At 35.3% G+C, this 27,477-nt stretch overlaps 1 protein-coding gene across 2 annotated transcripts in view; it reads left to right on the forward strand.

Moving 5' to 3' along the window:
• The window catches only part of CADPS2 (calcium dependent secretion activator 2), a 315,329-nt gene that overhangs the window by 199,634 nt on the left and 88,218 nt on the right, over window positions 1–27,477 (forward strand). For both annotated transcript variants that reach the window (XM_032193226.1, XM_032193218.1), the window contains exons 11-14: window positions 648–851; window positions 7,203–7,339; window positions 10,953–11,140; window positions 22,957–23,058. In XM_032193226.1, the coding sequence (XP_032049117.1) occupies window positions 648–851; window positions 7,203–7,339; window positions 10,953–11,140; window positions 22,957–23,058 (631 nt within the window). The remainder of the gene's footprint in view (window positions 1–647; window positions 852–7,202; window positions 7,340–10,952; window positions 11,141–22,956; window positions 23,059–27,477) is intronic.

A 27,477-nucleotide genomic window follows, 5' to 3' on the forward strand; every position in this document is an offset into this window, starting at 1 on the left:
GTAAACACTGGAGGATTATGAATTTAAGACACCTCAAGATATTGCAGATTGATCTTTGAAAAAGTTAGCTTAATGTTTAGAATAATTGAAAAGCCAAACAATGCTCAGAAGATATTTGGAAAACTAAGGCAATGTTATGTCACAAAAAAATCCCTGGTTGCAGCTACACTGAATGTTGTGTGCCATTCTAGTTATTCACTCACAGAGTAAAGTACTCATATAAGAAAAGGTACCAAGGAAGGAGCAATAAAGTTGATAAGTAGTACGGAGATGCTTCTGTTCAAGAAGAGATAAAGTAGACATCCAGCACAGAAAATGATGCCTTGAGGAGAATGTGTTAGAGAAATACAAAATACCATGTGATGTGGAGAAGATGAATAAGAAATAAATTGGACTTGAATTGGAAATGGAATAATGGAAATATTTTGTCCCTTGATTTCTATAGTTGATTCTACTTATATTACCATTTGATCCCTATAGCTCTAGGTATTATCCTATTTCTAGGTCATACCTATTAAATGATTGACCACCTCCCCCGACTCCTAAACACACACACAGGAAAACCAGTGAATTAATGTTCTTAATATTGATGGTGATTTAGAAGTAACTCAGACTTACCAAGATTAGTTTCCTGTTTCCTGCTTCAGGTCTTCAGGGTGGTCGAATGTTTTTCAATGCTGTTAAAGAAGGCGATACTGTAATATTTGCCAGTGATGATGAACAGGATAGAATACTCTGGGTTCAAGCGATGTACAGAGCCACGGGTCAATCTTATAAGCCTATTCCCGCAAGTCAAGCTCAGAAGATGAATCCTAAAGGAGGAAATGTCAACACTGATGTATCCCCACTTTGTAAGTCACTTTCTTTTTCTTTTGTGGCTTTGGTTTTTGTTTTAGTTGGTAAAATATGTTGTGGCTCCCTCAGTGAAGTTCAATTAAGCAGAACTCATTCACTGGAGAAATTTGCCAAGCAGTTTGTTGTTATCCAGAAGCTCTTTAACTCAGATTATTATTACCAGCCAGGGAAATCCTGACTTGGAGGTCATTATTTTTATTATAATCCACAAATATGTGACAATTAGCTTCATCTTCATTACAGTTGACCCACATATTACCATGGAGATGGTGTTTGGTGTACATTTTATTTTTCACTAGTCAGCCAGTGTAGTATTGAATAGAAAAGCATCAATTTATTCTCAGGAATTTATAGATTTAGGTAAGCTTTATCATACATTTTATATATTAGCTATGTAAGAATTGAAATGCAGACAGTACATTGTAAGTTGTAATGTACTAGATGGGCCACTAGGTTTTTGTACCCTTCAGTGTAATACTGAATAAATAAATACTACTGAAATAAATAAATAATACTGAATAAATAAATACTACTATATAAATACTATTTATATAAAATAAATAAATAAATACATAAAAATCCAATTTAAATTTTCCTTGTCATTCCTTGTCAGGAAAATAATTTTTTCAAAGAAAATCAAGGTAGGTAGCATATATTAACAGTTGAAATTTTCATATAATCTATTTCAAAGTATTCTGTCTTACAGATATCTGCACATAGGGAGGGAGCATATGATTTTATTGTTTCAGGGGCTGAGGGGGGCAACTTTTCTAACCCAGATAACTAATACAATCCAAGGATTTTTTAATAGCTATAAAATGTTTACAACATCATATACAGTAATACTTCCCCTGTGTCATCTATCTGTATACGCAGAGTAGAAGAGGAGAGACTGTTTTAGACTCAGTTTGGTTTATAATCTGAAATCTGTGACAAATTGACTCAAAATCATTGTCCTCTGTCAGTCCTGCTATCTATCACTCAGTTTCACATCCTTCTGTTCACATTGTAATCTTTTATTATCATTATGCTACTAGATGACAGTAAAATGTGCTGGTTACACTGAGCAATGGGTATCCAAAATCCTGACTGGGTTGTAAAGAAAACTTAATAGAACATATTTTATCTCACAAAAGCACTGACATCTGTTGAATATTTAATCTGAACCAATTTCAAAGAGTGATCTAACTACGCACCAGAGGGGTGTGTTAAGGTGACATATTTCACATACTGTAAGCAACACTGCAAAAGCAGAGGTGAGGCAACACAAAGCCAAACATCTCTCTGGTCCTATGGCACCATGAATGCAAAGATGGTCTCTTTGTGAAAATATCTACAGGGAAGAAGGAAAAGAAGCCCTTTTAAAGTTTTTTAAAGCCCATGTGCAGAACGTAAAATCCTATTTATTAAGTAGCAAAGTGAGTCAAATCCATAACCATACATTGGTTTCACAAAACATCAATCCAGTGATGGCAAAGTTAAAGACATTTCCAAATGAAACATCTAGCTGACCAAAAGTGCATTGCAGAGGGAGCTTGTGCAGACAATTAAATTGTCCGTGTACATAATTGTGTCCATTATGTAATCAAGAAGATAGTGTGGGCAATTTGCCAAATGAGGAAATGCTTTAGGATTAGTCATGGAAATATAACATCGATATTTTCAGTCTATTTGGATAGTCCAATGACAAACACCGTAAAAATTCTCTACCTATCATGGTTTAGTGGTATGGAAGTAAATGAGACCCAAAATGATGAATTTTATATTTCTTTTATATTTTATTTTTATCACTCTGAATCTTTGATCTTTTTGTTGTTGTTGTTTTTCTGGGAGAACCAGATCATGACTAGTATTAAGGTGCTGGTGTCGTAATACTAACACACAAGAAATGCTGCTGTTTAACCTTATCATTGCTCAGATTTTGAATGATTGGTGATGTTATTGCAAGGCAAATCTTTTAAAACAGTTCTGGGGCATTTGTGCACATATGTTTGATTTACTAGATCTTTTAAAAACAAACAGAAAGAAAAGCTGTCTTCTCATTTTACACAGTTTTCTCAGAAGGCTTGGCATCTTTATATCCACCATACACTTTATGTCCACCACACACTTACTACCTGTAAGAGTGGAATAACACCACTCTCCCTGCATGTTCCTCCATTCCCCTTCATATCCTTGTTATGTTCGCCTCCAGCTACCCCCCTTTTAGGAAGGAGAGGTTAATGCCAGCCTACACCACCCACTCCTTTCACAGTCAGTAAGTCGCCTTTATCCTCTCCCCTGTGCTACTCAAAACTATCTCATATCCTTCTCAAATCTGTCCTTCAGCAGAGCAGTAGCAGTCCATCTGTGTGCTATCCCCAGTTCAAGCTTTACTGGCCAGTCTTATATTCTTTCACTTTCCATTGTCTGATATCTAAATGATAAGGTTCTAGGGGCACGGATCGTCTCTTTGGCCTGTGTTTCTAAACATGTAGCACTTCGGAGTCCTGGTCAGTGATCAGGATTTGAAATGTTCCCAGGGTAAGCTGCCACTGTCTGTGGAGGAATGAAATTTAAAGGAATGTTATGTATGTCATACCCGACTTTTGCAAAGAGTATGTGCACCTTCATCTTCATCCAACAAATTCCAGCTTCTTTTGTGTCCAAGTCATAGTGCTTACCCTCCCAGTCTCTAAATCTTTTTATTCCTTAAAATACTAGATTTCTTTCTCTACCTGCTTTCCTGCCTGCCTGAGTTAGTTCAAATTGCTTCCAGAGTGCTAAGGCTCAACAGGGATGTCACTTGGAGCCACAAAAGGGAGGACGTAAACAGCATTACAGGGCCAGTTTCTGCAGTTCATCCTGGCAGCATTTTACCCTAGTAAATGTTACAAAAAACATGTTTGCTTCTAGGCTGGAACAGGGCAGAGATGGTGCCTACTGATTTGCTTACCACTAGGAACCAGTATGTGCTGTAAGCCTGGAGTTCTTACTAATCCTAATTCACTCAACTCTACTGAGTCACTGAGAATGTTAAGTTTTTTTTTTTTTTTTAGCATTTGTAGCTGGGCTAAAATTGTAATTTTCTTGCAAAGCTTGCAAAAGGCATATTCAGTATGCTGTTCTGCTAAGATGAATATGCTTGCCTAAAGAACACCCAAAGGGTTTACTAAAACTTATGCAATAGCTTTCATAAGTTTTTACCATGGTTTTAAAATACACATTTGATCTAAAATACACCTTGAGTTAAGAAAATGGATAGTGTTTTGGCTAACAGTTTCCAAACAGTGAAATAAATGTATGGGCTGAAATAGACCATGTAACATGGAAGAATCAGCCAGAATCATGAGTTTGAGTTAGAGGCCACTGAAAGCAGAACAACAAATTCCTTTAAGAAGGGCAGAAAATTAATTGTGAAAAACAAATGAACTATTATTGCCCCAGAGTTCTTCCCAATTCCCCTTCCCAATATTTCCCAAGGTTGAGAGAATGCTGAGAAGAAAACAGAATTTTATTTCTTTATTTCTTAACTGTATATCACAATATAGCACTCTTTTATGTCTTTTGCATTTGGTTGTAACCTGAACAGGACATAAAAGTTTAGGTATTTGAAAAATACAATCATTCTAACCATTTTTAAATCACATTCATATAACATTTATTATTTCCTCATAATCTTTAAGTTCTTATATTTTTTTAATCCATTTTATTTGAAAAAAAATTATGAATTCTCTCATATGTATATCATAATAGTAAAATAAGATACAAATATTACATCAGATTTATTTTCCCATTATTGCTTGCCTACAGCAAGTAAAGGTAAGTTTTTAATTTCTTTTTCTGTTGTTAGACTATATTTTGTAACAGATCTTCTGTTACTAATTGACAGGGTTATCTGTTATGTTTGATTCCCTTAAAGATGGTGGTCATTCATGGGTCTTTCTGTAGAATTAAATGTAGCAAGTGCATGTATGTGCATTTTAAAATAAATGGTTTTGCTTATGTTGCACAAATTATCTAATATGAAATCCTGCTTTCAGAAGCTGTGTTGTATTTAATAGGTTGCCTTACACATTCAGATTATCTAGATGACTCTATCAGAATGTTGAATCCATGTTTCATTTGCAACATGCAGTCTCACAATTTCAAAAGACTTAATTTATTTTCAGTATGTACAGAGATTTTTTTATACGTGTAGTAAAACAGAGAAAAAAAAAAATCAAGCCAATTAAATTAAGAAAGATTTAACTGTGTATGATTTGTACAGACCACTGCCAGAAGTAAATATTAATTATTTTTCTCTTCTGTTATCTACCTTACCTTAAAGGAGTTAATAAATCAGTTACCCATGTAGGATGGAAAACTTACAAGACATATAGAAAACAGTCACATATTAGATTGGGTTTGGAAAACTTTTAGGTGTGTGTGTTTCATTTTGGAAACTGAAGATGTTTTCACGTTGTAGTTTAGTACTTTCAGTAATGTAAGTAGTTATCACGTTGTAGTTTAGTACTTTCAGTAATGTAAGTAGTTTTGTTGATATCAGTTTATCTTTGAATTCATATGTTTAAATATATTTAAATTGTACTAATTAAGAGAAAGGATTTTGTGTAGCTTTCTCAAAAATATCAGCTAAGCTTGTCATTAATGATAGGCTATTCTAATGCTTATGGAAATATGGTTAATCTGTGTAATCACATATGCTACTGGTCCTTTAGTCTTTAAAAATACATGCTGCTGTTTCTCTGGGATGATAGTCTCATACCTTACACCATCGATGTATTGTCATACTGTTTATTTGCTACATCCACCTTGGTGAAATCTGTCACATGGATGTGACTCTTGCTTTGACAATGCAAAGCCAAGTGATATGAATTAGTTTCTGCATCTTTCCAAGATGTGATGCTGCAGATCCTTCAGCTTGAATTAAATAATTCTCCCATCCACAAATAAAGCTGAAAGTTGGACTTGACATGGATCAATATGATCTGGGGCTAAATTTCTAAATGTGACTGATTATGTTAGCATCATGCCCACAGATCAATATTGAGTTTTATTATGAACCTGACTCTATAATTGGGTTTAATCAATAAACTTTTGTCTCCTTTTCTTTAGAAATTTTAGTTTTGTATTATGCAGGTTTTCAAAACTGCATTTAGGATACACTTAGATCTGTACTTTTCTAGTAACGAATATAAAAAGACCTAGGTTTGAATTTAAAGGAACAAAGAGCCAAGACCCTATTGAAAGGGGAAGTCAATTTTTAAGTTGATAAGACTGTTCACCCCAATACAGTCTATAGAATCCAAGACAGCTAATGTGCTAATACATAACTAGTCCTTTTGGGCACTGTAAGGCTTTTTCTGTCCATACTTGATAGATAATTCACATTGAGGATTTTGACAAAACATAGCATTAATGAAAGCAATCACTAGAGCTTCTCTTTTGATAAACCCGCGGGGTTTAAAGGCGTTGAAAGATGCAATCTGTGAAGAACAATAAATTTGGGCCTTTGATTGAAGTGCCATTTGGGATGGTATGTTTTCTCGATGTATTTACACAAAAATGCTGCTCCCTTTTTCACTACTCTTTGCTTGAAGGTTGAAGGAGCTTTTTGCCATTACTACATTAAGGTTTGTCTCATTAAAAGCTGAGTACAAAAAGAAGGCTGGAAATGACCTAGCTCAAGCCAGTGTGTTCATTTCTGCTCCAGTTTGCCATTTGAGAAGTAGGCTTCAAGCCATGATGAATATTTCTATGAGTGGTACTTTGATCTGCAGTAAATATGCTCTTTCTTGTCTATAGAAATAAATGCATAAACCTTTTATTTTTCTATTTCTTTTTCTTGTGGAGTGAAGAATATTTATTTGGCTATTTTGCTAAAACTAGAATCACAAAAAAAAAAAAAAAAAAAAGAAATTGCAGAACACATTTTTTGTACTCGCAAATTGTTTTGTAACATTTGAAGTGTTTGAAGAAACATTGAAGAAAAATATTTGCAGAATTATTTTAATGTTCTATGTTGTATTTTCAGGTAGCCTTTCTAAATTGTTTTGTTTCATCTGTCAGTGGGTATCAACTTTTTTTTTTCTAACTGTTACATTCCATAGATTTTTATGATGGTAGAAAAATAATTCAATAATGCTATTTGTCACATTTTAAAAAAGATTCTATAATAAGTCACTTGCAAGCACCTACTTATGTAACTAAGATTTGTACTTATATAACTAAGAATTGTAATTTCTTTGCAATTTTTTCAAGGGACTTTATGTGTTGAGAATTTATACCATGTTACACTTGTATTTGTGAATCTGCACAGACACTCACATGTATTGCTCTGCACATTTTCTCCCTTGTATGAACAGATACAGACCGTGGTCAGAAACATGGCATGGAGGAGTTTATTTCTGCTAATCCCTGCAAATTTGACCATGCTTCCCTCTTTAGACTGCTTCAGAGGCAGACCTTGGATCACAGATTGAATGACTCCTATTCTTGTTTGGTGAGTATAGACTAGAAGATAGCTATAAAGAAGTGAGAAATAGTTGTTACAAAGTAGTCCTTTCTTCCTCGTTCATTCAATACCTGTGGTTGTAGTTGGAATAAAGGGTCCAATCGATTGCTTTCAAATTTGAAAATTATACACTTGCAAACTGCTGCTGTGCCACTCAATAGAAAGCAAAGAGACCCAAACTGTCTCTGATTTTTATCAGCTGAAATTTGTCATGTCTTCTATGGAGGTCTGAATAAAAACAGAAAGTTTTAATAATGGTAAAAGTCCCTGGGGTAGGATTTACTGACACCTGTACAGGCATTTCAAGGTACAAACGCAGTTACCTCATGTCAGACGTTTTCAGCTATCTTGTAATTCTTCATTCTGATGGGGTGTGAAGACAAAAAAATACCAAAAGAAAGGAAGCAGGACCACAGGCAGTATAAATATATGGATGTGTTGTATTACCTGAATTGCAAGAAACAAATGGGAGTGTAATTATTAAACAAAAACAAGTAAAGGGGGATCTCTATATCAAAGACAGCTGTAAGAGAGAAGATAGCTGCAGTTTCCCTTTACTTTGAAACACTTTCTATTCTATGCTTTATGGGTTTAGAAGTTGAGGATGGGGGTGTTTCTGGTTTAATTTTCAGTGTGGAAAGCCAGCAGGAATCTTGTGGAAATCCATCAGATTACACACACTTGTTAAACATCTTTGTGTGGATCACACCTCATAATTTCCCAAGGCTTTATTTTTCATCTGATACTGTCTGAAATTATGATCTAAGGACCTAAAATGTCTCACGGCATACATTTTTATTTATTTATTTATTTATTTTTTACTTTACCATCCCAACAACAACAAAAGAGGATAAATTTTTTTCACTACTTTTTTCCATTGGTCTGACTAGTCATGTAATATAAAACTGAGTTTTTTTAGGATTGTTTGCAAGTGTGAAAAGAAGAAGGAAGAAAAAAAAAAAGATTATTTGATGACAGTTGCTTCCTTTTTAAAATACTGCCAGTAAGTACGTATAGAAAAAGTTAAAGGACTCATTTTCTGTCTGTGGGTTGCACACTGAATCAAAGAAGAGGCCTGAAGGTACATCTGTACAAAGTAATTGGCACTCAAAGAGAAAATGGTTAGCTTTCTAACAGTGCATTGGGGTCAAAATCTTTTTTTATAATAATAATATAGTAAGACACTTAATATAACCTTGAAATCAGGAACTTTTAGAAAAGGTTATGTGAAATACACAGTGCTATAGCAACCATAAAACAGATGCATTTCTTATTGTTCTTTTTTAAATTCAGCTTTTAATAAGTAGAATGGGTGATCATTTTTTGTTAAATTGCACATTTAACTATATATATTTTTTTTAAATTATAAAATTGAGACTGTCAAGGTAGCAACAGAATATGTGTGTGATTTTTTTTCCTGAACAGCTTATTTCTTATAATTTTTAGAAGTGCATTCTTTTATTTCAATAAAATATAGATTAATCACACATACAACTTACAAAAATTTTAAATATCAGTATTAAGCCCAGTCCTATATTCAACTATTATCTGACCTAAACTTCTTTATTTTTTTATTTTTTAAATAATCCAATTAAAAAAAAAAACACATGCAGTTATCTAATACTCTGTAACATGCAGTTGTTCTGTGCTTGTGAGTATTATACTGGACAAGTGCAAGGAAGGCCTATATTTATAATTATCAATAAACTACATTTATGATTTAAAATGACCACCCTAAAACAGTTTCCTACTATTTTTGCTCTCCTACCGAGTCTGAAGTTAAAATAATGAGTTCTTTAAAAATTTGCGCTCTTGTTAGAATTTTCTGCTATGAGAACATACCTAAATTTTAATAAAGGACTATTTACTTTTAATCTTCTAGAAGTTATCATGTACATCACATTCTATCACATTTTTCATAAAAATATAGAGATCAGTGACAATGACTTTGATGACATACTGGCAGAATATCAATCACTGTGACCCTTGTTTATTACATCAAGGATACAAATTACTGCAGAAATTCAGATAAAATCCTCTTTCTATCTTCTTTCAGCAGAATACCACATTTTCCAGCAAACCCTTTATGTAAAGTACATAAGCCATTGCTACATGACTGGTTATTAGTTTAAAATGCTGAATACTGTTCTGGGTGCTGTAATAATTCTATGTGTTCCCTAGAAATATCTGAAGTCTTTTAAGGTAATGGAAATGCTAATGTCAAAAGAATGAATTGGGAATAAAAAATTTAATAAAATAATATTAACACGTTTTTGTTTGCTAACTTGTTTGAAAATGTTAAATTCTACAGTTGGGAGATAATATAAAATTTAGAATTTCTAGAGAATTCTAAATTCTCTAAATTCTAGAATTCTCATGCAGTCTTTTAATAAAGTTATGATATGGATGATCTTAACCTGAGGTGTATTTTACGTATTTTTGGTAGCATTTTTTGCTGCTATTCTATATAAATATTAAATATCTAAGATTGCAGAAGTATTCACAAAAAATAGTAATACGTAGTCTTCAGGTCTTAAACTGATGCTATAAATTTATGACTTACAAAATTGTTTTGCTTATTCAAGTCATTTGTCCATTTCAGTTCAGGTGTTCCCAAATCTCTCTTAGTCATTTGGCAGAGCTGATAAGAAGGGAATATCACCACAAATAAGAAAAGAACAAAGAAAAACACCTGTTTAAAACAGCTATGGTTTTCCAACCTTTGTTTTTTTTCTCTGCTGCTTTTTGAAAGCTCATTGCAGTATCTTTTCTCAAATTGGAAGGCTTTTCTGTTTTCCACTTCTACATCAAGAACCATTTTTTTTTTTTTTTTTTTTTTTTTGCATTCTGGGTTCCCTCAAGAACAGTTTTTGGGATGCAAAGATGTCTGTATATTGTTCATGTCTTTGCCAGGGTTACGCCATTCTGGTCTTATCAAGCCTGTGCCCAAAGAAGACCTGTGTCAAAATAGTTCCCAAGCATATCAAATTACCATTAAAGGTCAAATTGTTTTCAAGCTACTAAATCAGATGGCTTTCAACAAACTATATAGCTTTGTATCTCTTGTAGTAATGCATGCATATTACATAAGAGATGAAATAATGGTCAAACTGTATTTCATCTGTCAGATTGAAGTTGCAGCCACAGGGAACTGACCATCCAGAAACTGTATTTTAATCATCCATATTGGTTTGTCTCACCATGACCCAAATGTTCTCTCTTAGCTTTCTTAATTACTTTAAGAAAGTTGATTATTTTATAAGGTTAATATATCTTGTGTCAGGCAGATAGGTTATGATATAATCAAATCTATACCAGACTTTGGATGTATTATTACCTTGTTTTGATCAGCCACGTATTTCATAGTCATGGTAACTCAGAACTGCAAATGGTTTCCTGACATTTAGTCCTTTCAGCAAGAGGTTTATTGTTGGATCTAACTTCCAGTGCTATCAGCATTAGTCAGGTATAAATCATTTTACTATAAAAAATTATGTAATGCACACAAAGATACATACTAATGTTCTTTGTTTGATTTAAAAGCTGTGAGTAGGAAAAGAAATCTCAACTTTTTTTTTTTTTTTTCTCCTTTCTCTTTCAGGGTTGGTTTAGCCCAGGTCAAGTCTTCGTATTAGATGAATACTGTGCTCGCTACGGAGTGAGAGGCTGTCACCGACATCTTTGCTATCTTAATGAGTTGATTGAACATTCAGAAAATGGTTCTGTCATAGATCCAACTTTGCTCCACTACAGTTTTGCATTTTGTGCTTCTCATGTTCATGGTAACAGGTAATTTACTGCTAACCTTAGGATGAAGCGGAAGTATTTCTACACTCTTGTATTCACCAGATAGAGAAGTTGCACACACCAGAAATTAGTTCATGAAAGTTTTTTTCAAAGATCTTTGGAGTTCTATACAGATTACGTTAATATATATATATATATATTTGTATTTTCTATTTATACTGTCTTAATGCAGTGTGTTTTCTTGGGCACTGTATAGACTGATTCAAGGCAAGGTATCATCCTGCATTCTACATTTGTATCGTGCTAATGAATGGTGTTTTCAGTGAACATTTTGAACAATTTTGCAGTATAAGGCTTTGACAGTTTTTCAACAGTCTGTAGCTTTGCAACTTACCATAGAATACTCAGTTCTTCTGACCATGCTGTTACAAGGAGAAAAAACATATTGGGAATGCGGTATGACCCCGATCTGGGGGGCGGGGGCGGGGCAGGGGAGTAAGATGCTTCTGTGATTCTTTCCACACAAGGAATAGGCTGGATCACTGGTCACAGTGATGCTCGTGGTGATGTTTTCCTTCCTCTTGATAGTGAAAGACTTGTTAAAAATAAAGTTGTTGATTTTCTGTGATATGCGTTAGAAGCAGTAGCACACATTCTTTAAAAGAAGTCTTTGCCTCATCTATGTCTTATTCCATGTTGTGATGGAGCTAGCTCTGCTGGGTGTTGGAGATAGGAAATCATGGAATAACTCAGGGTAGAAGGGACCTCAGGAGGTCTCTAATACAACCTCTTTCTCAAAGTAGGGTCAGTTGTGGGGTCAGACCAGGTTGCTCAGGGCTTTACCCAGTTTGAACCTGTCTTATTTCAATTAGTTATGGATACACTGTCTCTTATCCTCCCATCTTGCACCACTGGAAGAGAGTTTGACTTCATTTTCTTGACAACCTCCCAGCAGCTGTTGAGGGCTGCTGCTCAGTTCCCCTATGTGCCACATATCCTCCATGGTGACCAAGCCCAAAAATGACCAAGTTCAAAACTAAGAAAAATAATCAATCAGCCCCTCTCAACTGATCCAGTCCTGCCACAAGGGAAAAAGCTGCTCACAGTCCCAAAAAGCAGTTACTATGATGCTGTCAGTAAATCCCCAAAATTGAACCCTGGTAGGGGTGAGGGGAAAGAAAGGCTTTGTTCCCAACTTGTTTGCTTATCTTGTCTTGTAGCCAGTCAGTCATGGAGGCTGTTTTACTCATCCACGAGCCAGTGAAGAAGGGACAATCCTTAAAAAGAATATTGTTTCCTTCATTGGCTTAGTCAAGACTTCTGTCTGTGAGAACAGGATCTGGGCATTTGTGACCTGAGTGGTTCGGCAGTGGAAGATTTTAACATTATGTAATCTTTGATTATAATATCCAAAGTTTAAATGCTTTGGAATGTGCCTGCAATATTCTCAAGAATCTTGACGTTCATACTGGTAAGTTAGGAGATTTTCTGGCTTTTACTTGGTCACCTATTCTCAGTAAAAGCACGCTTCTTTTGTCAGTTCCTGAAGAACCTGACACATTCGTATTTCCTATTGAGTCTAAGTCTTTGTTGTTTCTAGCCTTTTTATTACTGGTTTCAACCTAACAAGACAAACATACAGTGATAATTGCTCAAACTTATTTCAAGAATTGAAAAGGAAAGTAGATATATTTCTTTTTATTTCATAATTTAAGTGAAGGACAACAGTCCGTGCAGTGCACAAAAATATCTCAGAGAGCACATCATTTACACAGTGGTAAGCACTCTGTTTGTATTCTGTCTATTCCTTCTGTACAGATACTCTCTGAATAGCATTATGAGTGTTTTAGGAATAAAAGAAGTGTTGAACAGAGAGGGTCTGACTAGAACTGAGATATTGTAAAAAGGAAGAAAAAAGAAACATGAAGAAAGAAGAAAAGTAAGTCAAGGACAGAAGCAGACACACTCACTGAGGATGACAGACACACATATACACACATAATACATCCACTCATTCATCTGCTGCAGCACTAAGAAATAGTAAAAGGGAAAAAAGAATTTCACAGACAATGCATGACAGGCCAAAGTTCTAGGCTGATCTATGGCGTTATGCATCTTAGTTTTATAAGTCAGGCTGAGAATTAGAAAGACAACATAACAAAGACAAAGAGCTTTATGCTCTGGGCATGATGTACTCAATGTATATTTCCCCTTTGCTTCACAGAGGGATCTTGGACCTTCCACAATCCTGAGAAAGATCATCAAAGATGATCATGAAGTCAGGTGATAGAGGAGCATGTTTCCACATGCAGCTGTGTCTACAGTTCAAATTAGAAATTTCTTTTAAACATGAATTTTAGACTAACAAGCTATCTAGTGACACCAGTCAAATAATTAGATAAAGGTGTCACTCACCTTCATGATTTCTGGTAGCCTGGTGAGGATAAACTCAGGCACAAATTAGAGCAGATCTGCGAAATATTCTGGGGCCATACTATATGCTGGGCACACCAGTGGCTATATCTGATTTATTAAATAAAGCTGGTGAGGAAGAGGTCTCATACAATGGACCCCAACTGCCCATTAGTCACAGACATTCTCTGAGATACCAGGCATGGTTGCGGGAATTGCATGTCTGCTCCCAGCAGACACTAGCAACAAGGCTGAATCACCTTTGACTCTTTCTACCCTTCATATTTCTTCAGAATTCTTCCAGCAGATTTTGAACCCTCAGGTATCTCCTGTGCTCTTTTGCCACACCCTAGGACTTGAAATATTCAAGATCTGTTTCATGCTTCAGTAACACCACTCTTGCAGATGGTAACACAATAGAAAGGCTCTTATTTCAAAACACCTGGAATAAACACATAAAAGTGAATTGTTGTCCTAGAGTTTCAGGGGCAATAACTAACACGGAGAAGACCTGAACTGAGCTTTGATGTAGGCTGTGTGCAGCAGACCTTGTCACCTGCTCTCAGGACCAGAGAACAGTTCCCAGCTGTTTTCTTTCCTAACTGTGACAAAGTTGTAGTTCACAAGTTCTGACAAGGTTATCAAGAATACTGGTACTTATTATGTCTCTTATGCCACTGTTGTTGGTTTAGGAACAGAAATGTTTATGCAGGATTGACCACAATGTCCTGACTAGAGACCTAGACTGAGAAATCCAAGCCTCATTTGTGCCTTCCCTTTCTTGAACATTATGACTATGCTAACAAACTGCTTACTTAGAAATGGCATTTCTGCTTTTATGCATTGACATTCTTAAGAGAGAGATTCTCTTATTAAATAGCCAAACAGCAAAATCTATTAAAAGAGCGGGTTTGCTGATTGTTTAAATAGAAACATGTCCTTGTTTCTGAATCAACAAGATTCCTTTTCCTCTAGTAAATAAAATCAACTTTCCTTGGTTGTGCTTCTGCATAAGTGTGCTGTACCTTTACAAAAGCATTTCCTTTGGTTCCTCTTTGCAGCATTTGTCTTCTGAAATGTTCCACTATAATGGTCCCCATCAAAGTCATTAGTTCACAAGTGAACTTTTCACACTGCAGTTATGCATACACTGCACTTGTGTATCTCTGCTGAAAGGGAAATGGGCAGAACAAGGAACTATAGGGTATGCCTGAAGGCTGACATTTCAGTCTAAACAGTCCGAGTAGTAGCTATTGTTTCTTCCCCAGCACCTTCACTTTTGTCTGCTTTTCATGCTGTGACTTCTATTCAGTCCCTCTTTTCTGAAATGGATGCTGTTGGGTAACACATGAAGTGTAAAGTGACTTCTTTCCACCTGCTGAGTTACAGACTGAATTGAAAAATTCAAAAATCAAGCATATTCCCTTGTTATACCTTTTACTATTCAGAAAAAAAATAATAAATGGTATATTGGAAGTTCATATATGATAATGGAAGGTGAAAGTAATGCTACAAAAGTCTGTTTATAACTGAAGATAAATAGTTTGTGTTTGTCTACAGTTTGCAATCTTCAGCATATGTTTGAATAGAACAGTCCTACTAAGTCAGGGTTCTTCTAAGCCACTGAGTCACCTGTCTTCAGCATTGACCTGGCTGGAGTAAAAGAAGGGCAAGAGTATGCAATATTTACTCTTAGAGCTCTTTCAGTCTCCAGCTCTTTACTGCTCAGAATATGCCTGTCTGGTAACCTGGAGCAAGTCTCTGAGGTACTCGTCCATTCCACCACTGTATCTGGGTAACCCCTTTGCATTCTCAGAGCCCTTGGTAGCAAGTTCCACACAACTCAGCTTACTCCTGCATAAAGGACTCTTGTTTTGATCTTGACACCTAGAGATCTCATTTCAGTCTCTTTTGCTACTGGAACAGATGAAGAGAGACGTAAAACAATCCTTCTGTTTTGCTTTTCTGTTTAAGATTCAAGAATTATGAGTGAACCATGCATTATTACACTGGATGGATATTTTCTGCTAATACCCTATCCTTTTTTTCTAATTCCTGATGTTTTGCTTTTTTTACTGCTACTCAACACAGCTTCATGACACTATCCATCATAACACTAAGATCTCTGTCCTAAACAGCAAATGATTTTTCCTTATATTTATATACCTTGGTCGTTATGTGTTGTTTTATTCTTGCTTGATCTCCTAAGGTCCTTATGCAATTCTATGCTATTCCACATAATTATCACGACAATTACTATCACATCAGTTTTTAGCTGTTTGCCAGTATTTATGAATACTGTAAGATAACACAGGTTTCAGCACGGATCACTGCAGAACTCTACTGATAACATCCCTCCACTGCAAATATTCACCATTTACTCCTACTCTCTTGCCTTAAAAATGTTTGGCAAAAAGGTTTTTGGAAATCCAGGTACATTGTATGAATCAGATCACACTCATCCATGTGTTTTTGATGCCTTTAGAGAACGTCAGTATCGGAAGATAGGATGCCCCTGCCTTGTGTCTTCAAAGCCATACAGACTTCTTCACAATAAATCATATTTACCCAATTTCCTTTTAATTTTATCCTTAAATATTTTTATATTATAGTTTCTTCTAATTCTCTGGGAAGTATTACTGGCCTGCAGTTCCACATACCTCCCCTAGAAACACCTTTTAATTTTAAATTGATCTCACCTTCTTCACCTCCCACTCCTCTGGAGGAAAGTAGTTTGGTGAGTACTTTCACTCAGCCATAGGTAATTCAGTTCTGGGCCAGGGAACTTCCTCCTTTTTATGTTTCTAATTTGTTCCATAAACTCTTAGTTGCTTTAATTTTAGACAGATCCTGTAGTGAAAATGAAGGAAGATTTTTAGCTGTGAGCAAAGAAGGGTTCCAGCATTGGAGTTTTCCTCATTTCCTCCACAGTAAACACCACTGGAAATAATGTTGACATCTCTGCAATAGCTTTGCAGTCTTTGAGAGCTCCTCTTAGATCCTTGCCATAGTTTGGCACTGTAGACTCTCTGACAGGCTTCTTGCTCCTCTTTTCTCTGGAGGAAATATCTTAAAGTGGAGTAAAAGGACACATAAGTGAAATGAAACTATGGAAACTTTGAAGAGTGTTATACATTCATATATTTCTTTCCATTTTTCTAATATGCTGTGATAAGAACCGTTTATTGCAATTTTACACTTTGTGTCAAGTGATAAAAGACTGCTCAGAGGAATCAACTCTTTCAAACCTGGGGCAAGGAACTTTGTTGGACTAAGGAAAGGAATATCATTACATTGCTCTGTCTCTTCTTATCTTTTTTTTTTTTTAAGCTTCTGAATAAATATTTCATCTCTTCTGACTAAATGATCTCTAGAGTTAAAGTAAGGTTGTCTGTATCTTGCTGTTTTCTCCATTATCCAAATAAACAATTTCTAATAAGGCTTAATTTAAAATTACATGTCTTAAATAAGTAGTTTCAGTGCATATGTGTACAAGGTCACCATCCGACATGAAATATTTTGTCCACTCAATCTCTTTCCAAAAGTGTTATATTTTTGTAAGTATAGTTTATAGTTTTTGGTGTTTTTTTGTTTGTTTGTTCGTTTTTTTGATGGTTTTCCTATGAAACCACTACTAGCAGGATTTTGTGGAACATCAGCTATAAACTGTTGAAGATGCTTCCTTTTTCTGCTGTGCTTCTTATTCACCCAACCCCGGGAGCTCTTTCTTTCTGTCTGTGTTGTAATGACAGCAGGTGCAAGGTCTTCTTTATTGCTTTTATTGCCAATTGGGCCTTCTGCTTTAATCTTAGATCTGTTCCCAGGCAGTCCAATAGCTGGAGGAAGGAGCCTGAGATCCCTTACAGTGTAGGGTCTTTAGGGTGTGTTGCACTGGAAGTTATATTCCATCAGTCTGTCAGCATCTTATATAAATTCTCTCTCATTTTTAATACAGCATCCATAGACTTCAACAGATGTCTTTTGGTTTTGTAAGTTGTCTCATTTTTATATCAGTGCTCTATAATGGAAATGGTGAGAGTGAATGTCTTGAGTATGTATAAAAACATACTCAAAGCATGTTTTTATTCAGAAGTCATTTGTTATCAGTCACCATTTCCCCAGAATAGCGAAGGAAGAAAATGTACCTTTTCGGACTGATATGCTATGTGAGTTTGTGCTTCCAGATGAGAAGCAGTGTTCTCTCAAATCTGGAAAATCTAGTTGATTCTTAGACATTTATATCACTCTTCTTCAGGTGAATATAACCTTCCCCTTTTCTGAGGCTCACTGGGCAATGCTGATAGCAGAACTTTTTCACTAGTCTTTCAGTTTCGTGTACCATCTTGTGCAAAGCATCTTGCTTCCTGCTTCATTTTTGGAAGCTGATAGTCTCCTATTGATATGGAACACAGAGGAAGGTGAACCTCCTTTAAATTAATCTATATTCTCATTTTTAAGTGATTCACTTATAAACATCATACCCCTAAGCCTCTGATATGAAGACTTTCTAAACAGCTGAGCATTTTTTTAATTAATGCTGTTCAATTAATGACAGAGCTTTCTACATATTGCTGTTGCAGATAGCCACAGGAACATTATTGGTAGAGATCTCCTGAGTTCAAAGCTAGAAGCAAAGTTCTTGACCCTGTTACAAGTGCCAAGTGAAGCCATATTGACCTCACCTTTGGTTTGAGGAAGGATATCGTGCTGTGTTGGAAAGTGCTGATAATTATAATATACTGATTGCAAAAGCTGCCCTCACTCAAATATTAACAGAGGCACATTTTCCAATGTAGCAAGACAAAAATATCTGCTTCTGAAAAGCCTCAGAGAAATTGTCAGTAGAAAATAAATCATAATTCACACATTGTTAAGAACTATCCAAACAAAGTTTTGCATATTTAAGGTGATAGTTGCAATCTTAGGCAGTGAAAGAACAGTTAATGCTATCACATACTCTCACCTTCCCTAAACGTTATACATTGTTTTGTCATTAACTTCAACTGAATAATGTCTATACATACTCTTATGCCTGAGCTAAAATTATATCATATTAGTACACTCTTAACCTTTGAGTAAAAGAGCAGTAATGTATCCCACCTAAGATATCCCTGCATAAAATATCACGAAAATTAACTTGTTCTATCATCTTAATCTGTTTTAGTAACCTTCAGGATTGGTCTTTTTCATTCACTGTGAAAAAGAGGGTATGAACTGCAAGCAGATGTAGGATCTGCTTGAGGAATGCATACGGCAGAAGGCTCTATTGTGCCAACTTTTTTTTTTTTTTTGTCAGAATGTTTGTAGAATAGTTAATATAAACCACAAAGTGTTTGCTCTTCAAGTGTCTGTTGGTTAAAGCTATCTGTGACTGCCACGTGATAATTTGCTCTCTTTCTTTTCTGTTAATAAAAAGATGTCTGCTCTGCCTGCTTCTAAGCTGATAATGTAAATCACTGTTTTTCTTAGACTTGTCTAGCATAAACCATGAACTCTACAAAAGCATTGATTAAAGGAATTGTGTTTTAAAGGAAAAAATTGATATTAAATTTCTGGTAAATGGATAATAAAGTCTCTTAATCAAAATTCTAAATCCTGTTTACTGAGAAACAAGAAAAAAAATATTTTGCTAATTTGAAAACTGCCACTGTTTGTTTGTTTCCTTTTTCCTCCTGTTGAGTTTAAAAAGAAGTGCTCTTAGAAAGCAGTGCATTCTTCTAAAACAATTTGTTTCTAAAAGCTAAGATGACTTGTAGTTTATGGTTTTGGTTTTCCTACACCCTGAAATACAGTTTATTATATACATGTCTTGATGTAAGACCTTAGCTGAAGTGTTTTTGTATTCCATATATTTTGTTTTTCATCAGAATTTCTCATCTTTTTCTGGCAGATTATTTTGGTCAGCCTTACTGTTCTCATCTGTATGTATGTATATATATCTGAATATCAATCTGTCAATTCATTTTCTCTTACTCTTTTTTATTTTTATTTTTCCCATGAAAGACCAAAGTGATGGTCTAAGCTTTTGATAAGGAAAGCTTATTTAAAAGAGTAACATTTAAACATTTGTAAAATATGCAAAAAGCACCAGTATAAGCAATGTTCCAGAGGGGGGAAAAATAAAGAAATGTCAGTCATATTCAGTTACTATTTCACAAGCCTGTCACAGCAGAACAGGCCTGTTTAAGTTAATAGTTTCACACTAGAGGCCACTAGGAGAAGCTGTTTCCAAAGTTGAGGGCTGGAATGAATCAATACCCAACCAAATGTCCATCATCTCTGATTCACATCGGAACTGGAATACCATTTTTATCTCATATGCCATACCTGTTCTCAAGAACCTTATTCCTACAATCTGTCAAGTGACATCTGCAAATTATTACAAGTTTTAAGACCTTTAGACAGCAAAATATATCAACAGGTATTCCAACTCTTAAAGGATTATGTCAAGTGAATAAAAACTGTCCCCAGAGGGAACTCTAAATCCATCACCTAATCAATTAGCTTCCCTAGGAGAACTACCATCTGGACAGTTATCTTGGAAGACTGTCACAGTAAAATTTTCTTTAAAAATTCAGGTCAATCTCTATTTTTGGTGTCATTTTTAAAAATGTTCAAACAGCTACTTCCCTGTGGAATGCACTAGCTATAAATAAATACATAAATACATGAGGTATTTATTTTGTATATCTTTCAATATTAAGGTCTAAGTGAATTAAACAAATTGAGATGTGATCAGAAACAACGTTACATCTATGCTGGTTACACTGTGATCTAGGCAGAAAAGACAGGCCAATCCAAATCCAATTGACAGAGCTCTCAGAAAATGGAAAAATTATGTAAGTGAGAAAGAGAATGCTACCCAGTCTTTTTTTTTTTATTTTTATTTTTTTTTTCCTGGCTTTCTAATGCCAAAAGTAGCTGTGAACAATCAGGAGGAAAGGAATGTGGAAGAAAGGAAAATTCACTCTTCCTTCACTTTCTTGGGAAGATACTATTAAAATGGTGTCATGTGTACAATAACATGAAGACTTGATACTTCTCGAGGCAGTCCATCACTTGGTAGAGTTCTTGAAAGAGAGGTCCCAGTCTGTGATAGGAAGGCTTAATACTGGCTTTGAATTGAAAAAATCAAGTCCGAATAGCCACTTGTATCATCTGGGATGGTATAAAATTCAGATTTGTTGATGTTTTTAGTTGCAAAATAGTTCTGGCATGACTTCTGGGTAACCTAAGTATTTGAAAACCAAATGACTGGTTGGTTGTGATCTTCCTGGCAGACACAGTAATTTATTAATAAAAATAACTGGTTCAAAACAATATTTTTATTTTATTTTATTTTATTTTATTTTATTTTATTTTATTTTATTTTATTTTATTTTATTTTATTTTATTTTATTTTATTTTATTTTATTTTAATGTCTTTAAAGAATTAAAGAAAAACTAATTTAAAGAATTAAAGAAAAAAGATCTAGAAGGTAAAATGAGTGGGAATTATGAAAACATTCATCTATGTTTTCTTAGATCATCTCAGAGTCAGATTCTTTTTTTCTGTGAATTCTTTTTACTTGGTAGTAGATAAGACACTCCCAAGAGCAGTAAAAAGTGGTCACCACTATAATGTGTCTCAGAACTGTGCTATGAAAATGCATTTTTAGGTTCTGCTTGTTGCAATAAGGCTAGAAAGAATAAGGAAGAAACAAAGTAAGAAACAAAATAGTGATTCAGAGTTTGTGTTGTTTGTAAAAGCATGCTTTGAAGAGTTGAGTTTTTCAGTTCCATAGCTTGTACATTTTTCTAACACCTTTTTGTGTAGTCGTTATTGTTCTTCTGGGACATTTGGCTCTATCCAAACATTCACTGAAAATATATTTAACAGTTCTGAAAATTTTTGGCATTGTCAGCATGGTTCTGTATGGCAACAAACTCAGTGAAGTGACAAGTTCCCAGTATGCAGTGATCCTAGCCTTAGTGCAGGTTGACAGATATGACATGCTACTGGCTCACCTTTTTCACTTATTGTTATGTGGACCCCTAGGTCTTTTCTGTCATATATATGACATGCTTCAGCAAGGTTTAATATGACAGAACTATTTAGTTTATCACTCCAGAGCACGATCTCTCCTGACAATGACATCAGACGGTAAAATTTACTTACATTTGAGCCTGTTCCATCTGTCAGAAGGCTGAGGTAAAGTATTCTGGCATCCGTCAAAAAAAGATAAATAAGTTATTTGCTTTTTCACATCAAATTTATCCAATAGCATATTGATGTGCCTGGTTACTCATATCTCCAACATATCTGATTTTTATTGTTGTCTTCACAATAATTTAAAGAGTTCAGGGATTCTTTCCACCTTGACTTGACAGATCAGAAATGTAAGTGATTTAAGGGGTAAAATAAGTGTTTGTGTCATGACCAGGTAGCAAATTATCCTTCCTAAGTTTAAGGATAGTAGAGAAAGTTAAAGTAACAATTTAGCAAAACCATGTTGTCTTTTTTCATATCACTTTACTACGGTTTTCCCAGTTCTAAAAACAATGAGATAGTTTTGGGGGCTCTGGAGAAGGTACAGGGTAGATCCACACTTCATGTCAGAGTATAAACCCAGGTGAGAAGCAGCAGGTGTTTTGTTACCCTGGAGCTGGAAGTTTTCATATATTTTGCTTTAAAGCAGTGTACAGCATGATGTGGAAAAGTTGTGATTGTAAGGCAGAAATACCATTGGAAAATGTGTATTTCAATTTCATTAACTTTGTCATTATTTTATTAAAAAGGTATTAATAACATATTTAGGATAAGACTCTAAGTATGTGTTTAAGGTACTTAATATAAAGCTTATTAATTATTGGGACATGTTAAATTTTATTTTTATTTTTTTTTAAATGCCAGTGCTTTAAAAATATTTATTGCATCCTTTATGCTATATTTATATGGAAGTCTTGTTTACAAGACTGCTGTTTGTCAATATGGTTTGGGAGATCAAAAATGTATGTTCACTCTAACTGCACATTCAGCCACATTTTGCCTCTGGAAAAACATCTGGAAGATTCAAGGAGCTGAAATTGAGACAGAGATCAGAGTTGGCCCCTCTATTGTGCTAACACTACTAACTTTTTGAGAAAGGATACTATTATTTGGGAGTGATTTGGGAGAAATATATGATTCCTTGTGTTTGTATTGGGTCTAGGTAGCAACTTAGGACTTGCATTTAAAAGTTCAGCTCCAAAAGTTAAGTTCTTTGTCTAGTTAGTCTGTTCTTTAACTATATCCACAAATTACCATTTATCCTTAAAGGCAATGGGAAAGGTGAAAGGAGAGTAGCACATGTTAACTGAAAACTTTGAAAATAAAGATCACTGTTCAAAGAAGAGGCAGCATGAAGAGATGTCAGCAATTCTTAAATATTATTAATTATTAAGTTCTTAAATATTTGATATTACAGGCCAGATGGAATTGGAACAGTATCTGTTGATGAGAAAGAAAGGTTTGAGGAAATTAAGGACAGACTTTCCTCCCTTTTAGAAAACCAAATAAGCCATTTCAGGTAAGTGTATAATTTATTCAGTAATACTAAGTTTTGTCTGGCAGAATGTTTTTATTATGATGTTCAGTACTAATCTTGAACAGAGTGAAAATAATATAGTCTACCTGCAAAGAAGTTTTGAATGTATTAAATATGGAATAATTTATTTGCACAAGTGTTTGTGCTTAGAATTCATTTGCATGTCATTTGAGTTGTATTCTCTCTGTGGTAGAAAAGATACTGCAAGAATAAAGGCCTGGTTTTATTGGTCCTTTTGAACTTTAAGCTATCTATAAATCTAAGAAAATTGCCTGAATGAAAATGACTAAGTCATACCACTTTCTGGATTAATGCTGATCAGAAGAGTCATGTGAATAGGTAGGTACCTGGTACATATATGTACCTACACAGTAGGTACAAACTTTTTTCCTGGTTGTCTAATGTCATTTGCTGGGTTTCATAATACGCTTTCCAAAATCATCCTCAATAAAGAGTTTGTAATATGTAAGGACTGGCAATATAAGGACAGCTGTACCAGTAGAAGGAAGAGTACAAGAAACAGAGCAAACATGGAGTGATGTTTCCTCTGGTATCCTTCTAGCAGTTGATGGTTTGTGAACCTTAGCATAAGATTGGCATCTAGTTCACCAAATCTATTAGTTTATCACAGTTAGCCAACCTGTCTGCCACCATTCTGCCAATCTGAACATTTTTTAGAATGTATTTATATACCTTTTTTTATCTCTATCACCTTGTGACAACCTGTTCCACAGTTTAAATAGTGTTGTGTGAAAAAGCCTTATTTTCTTTGGAAAGGTTTGCTATAAGTCTGTTGTATGCCCCCTCTGGTGTGATGAGGTAAGTGTCTGGTATTCACTGGTATTTGTCATGTAGATAATGATGTTGTGTGGGAATTTTTTAAACAAGGAGGAGATCACAGATTCACAGAATTGTCTAGGTTGGAAGAGACCTCAAGATCATCGAGTCCAACCTCTGACCTAACACTAACAAGTCTAAACCAAAACTAAACTAAACTAACAAGTCTAAACTAAACCATATCGCTAAGTTCAACATCTAAACCTCTTTTAAAGACCTCCAGGGATGGTGACTCCACCACTTCTCTGGGCAGCCCATTCCAATGCCTCACAACCCTCTCAGTAGAGAAGTTCTTCCTAATATCCAACCTAAAACACCCCTGGTGCAACTTAAGCCCATTCCCCCTCGTCCTGTCACCAGGCACATGGGAGAACAGACCAACCCCCACCTCACTACAGCCTCCTTTAATGTACTTATAGAGAGCGATAAGTAATGTACTTATAGAGAGCCTCCTTTTCTCCAGACTAAACAACCCCAGCTCCCTCAGCTGCTCCTCATAAGACTTGTTCTCCAGACCCCTCACCAGCTTTGTTGCCCTTTGGTGCCCTGGACTCGCTCAATCACCTCAATGTCCTTCTTGTAGCGAGGGGCCCAAAACTGAACACAGTACTTGAGCTGCGGCCCCACCAGAGCCGAGTACAGGGGGACAATCACTTCCCTAGCCCTGCTGACCACACTGTTTCTTATACAAGCCAGGATGCCGTTGGCCTTCTTGGCCACCTGAGCACACTGCTGGCTCATATTCAGCCAACTATCAACCAATACTCCCAGGTCCTTCTCCACCAGGCAGAGATAGCAGTCTTCGCTTGAGACTTCTCCTCTGTATTAAACTAAAGAGAGCTAGGGTTCTCTTTGGAGAGTATTCCTTTGGGGAAAACAAACAAGCAAACGACAACAAAAAAACAACAGTACTCCTTTCATTTCTTTTAAAAATTATTCTCTGACATATTTCATGTCTCCTGTCTTCCTTCGGATTCAATAGCTCTTGCCTAAGAAGCAATACAGAGCAGCATATGATGGAGTGCTTCCTACCCAGGTCTTGGAAAGGCAGGAGGAGAGTAATAACAAAAATACCTGCAGGGAGAAGGAAGAGTTGTTTTTGTGACAATCTTCTCATGTTTGCTACAAATCAAAACAAAGGAGTGTGGGAGTTTGGTGAAGACTTTTTGTCTGATTGGCATACCTATGAACATATCAAGTTTTTTGTAGAAACACAATCACTGTAATTTCCAATGAATGTAAGTACTTTTTCTCATACTGTGTGATGAGAGCAGTGAGAGTAGTTGCTGCCCAAAAACTGAAGTGGCAGAAGCCTTCTCAATATGTACAGAGGTAGAAGGGAAGCGAGAGAGCAAGAGAAGTTGGGCATCTTCAAGATTCAGGCATTCACATGAATGAGACTAATTACAAAATGTATAATAACGCCTAAATAATTATTTGAATTGGAACAAATAAAAGCAAAAGCCATCGTGTTTTATTACCTACACAGCAGAGTATGTTGATGAGCTTGGGCTGTATCAGCAACTTAGGGATCTTTCTGCCTGATTCTTGTTGGATCTTTAGGGAATTCAAATTACATTAGAAACTCCTCTTTGAGAGCAATTAAATGTGCCATTCAAAGGTGAATGTCTCCGTCCTTTAGGTTGCCTTCTGGGATTTGCCTTAAAATCTTATTTAATCAAAATAAACAAGAGAGCTCTGCCAGGTGAGGAGTAATCATTATATCTTTCTTTGGACAAATGATAGAAATTCAAAAAAAATAGGTGACATGTCTGGATTTAAATGAGGATGATGGTGTAATACTGGTAGAAGGAAGAATGAGTAGTGCCCTAGAATATGTAAAAGCATACAGAGCATAAAGGACATCATGATATAGAATTGGCATTAGATTTTAAATAAAACTTAGATTCAAATTATGTGAAAAAATAATCTGTATCAGTAATTAACACAGGATAGTCTTGGCTGTGAGATTGCTTTCTTAAGAAAACATAGCATTAAAATTACTCTATGTTTCAGTCAATCAAAAATATTGTGAAAACTATGAGATGCTGAATATTTTTAAAAATGCATTCAGCAGTAAAGACTGATCCAAAGCAAAAACTGAGTTTCTCTGTTTTGGCCTTACTGTCCGTGAGTCTCCTTGAGTCACCGGGCAATCACACCATCTCCTAAGCTGATTTTTGCTTCTGCTGTCCTTTCTACTATCAGCATGAGCATCCTTGCCTTTTATGTGTGTCCTAACATATTTTAAGGGCTTTCACATTTTCCTAGTTTGTTTTACAGTTTGCATGTTTTACAGTTTTTACATGCCAAATTCTCTACAATAACTTCTTTAACTTTCTCATGGAGTCATAAAGAAAGTATTTAGTTTGTTTGTTCAATCACTTTTTTTTTTTTTTTTAAATTGTGGCATACATTTAAGTTTTGCTCCTACTTCTTGAATTTTACCTCAGAGTACTTGTAGGCTTATTGCTTTTTGGATAGCACTTTAAGGTTTGGACCTTTGTTTTTCAAGTTCATGTTTTTTCCTTAATTCCCATTCTTGAACTGAGTATACATATACTGAATTTATTTGGAATGATTTCTTTTGCTACACTGTTAATAATGTTATTATAATATTATGTTATTATATATTATGTTAAAATAATAACGTTATTATTTTGTGATCATTATTTTGTGTCCTGTTTACACTTGAGACCAGATCCAGAACAACATTTCTCTCATGGAACCTCAATTAGTTGTCCAAAGCAGCAATTCAATACCATGTTTCAAAATTTTATCATTCTATTTCATCCTAATGAGCTATTGATCATCACCTGTGTAGTTGAAATCTCTTAATATTTGTAGTTCTTCTAATCTCACTTTACATTTTCTAATTGTTCTCATCACCCTAACAGGGTCAGTAGTATGGTAGTACAGTTTTATTGTAATAATAAGGGATTCTCGAGGATTGCCAACGTGTTTTTTTTCCTTTTCCCTTTTTTTTTTTTCTGTAATATGTCAGTACTTTTCTAAGCTTTACTCTTGCTCTATTGCTTTGCACTGCATGCACTAGTCAGCTGTCATTGCAGACAGTTTAACTAAAGTGTATTTCCCTTCTTGCCTTTTCAGAGCTGCACTGAACATATGCTACGTCCACCTAGGTCACATTGATCCAGCAAAGGTTTTCTCCCATGCCTGTCAGCTAATCCCCCAGCTTCCAGTTTTAATACTGTCTTGTAACCTTTTTAATTTTCATTGCCATCAGCCTGGTGATTAAGATGGAGCCTGCCCATTCTGTGCTGGTGGTTCCTTACTTAAATATTTCCCAGTCCTTGAGGTTCTTAAACTTCTCCTCTCTGTCATCTTTTCTACCCACTGAGACTCCAGATTCCTGCCTGCCTCTCAGGCATCAAATGTGGAAGAGCCACTATTTCAGAGAAAGCTGTCATGACTGTCTTGGACTTAACCTCTTGCCTGGCTGTGTGAATTTAGTCTCTGGAGTATTCCTTCTTCATTTCTGTATGTTGTTGGTAGTAATGTAGACCATCAGTCCTTCTCTTTCTCTATTCTTCCCTAAGTAAT

The sequence above is a fragment of the Aythya fuligula genome, chromosome 1, assembly GCF_009819795.1.
Source record: "Aythya fuligula isolate bAytFul2 chromosome 1, bAytFul2.pri, whole genome shotgun sequence".
Classification (NCBI taxonomy): Eukaryota; Metazoa; Chordata; class Aves; order Anseriformes; family Anatidae; genus Aythya; species Aythya fuligula.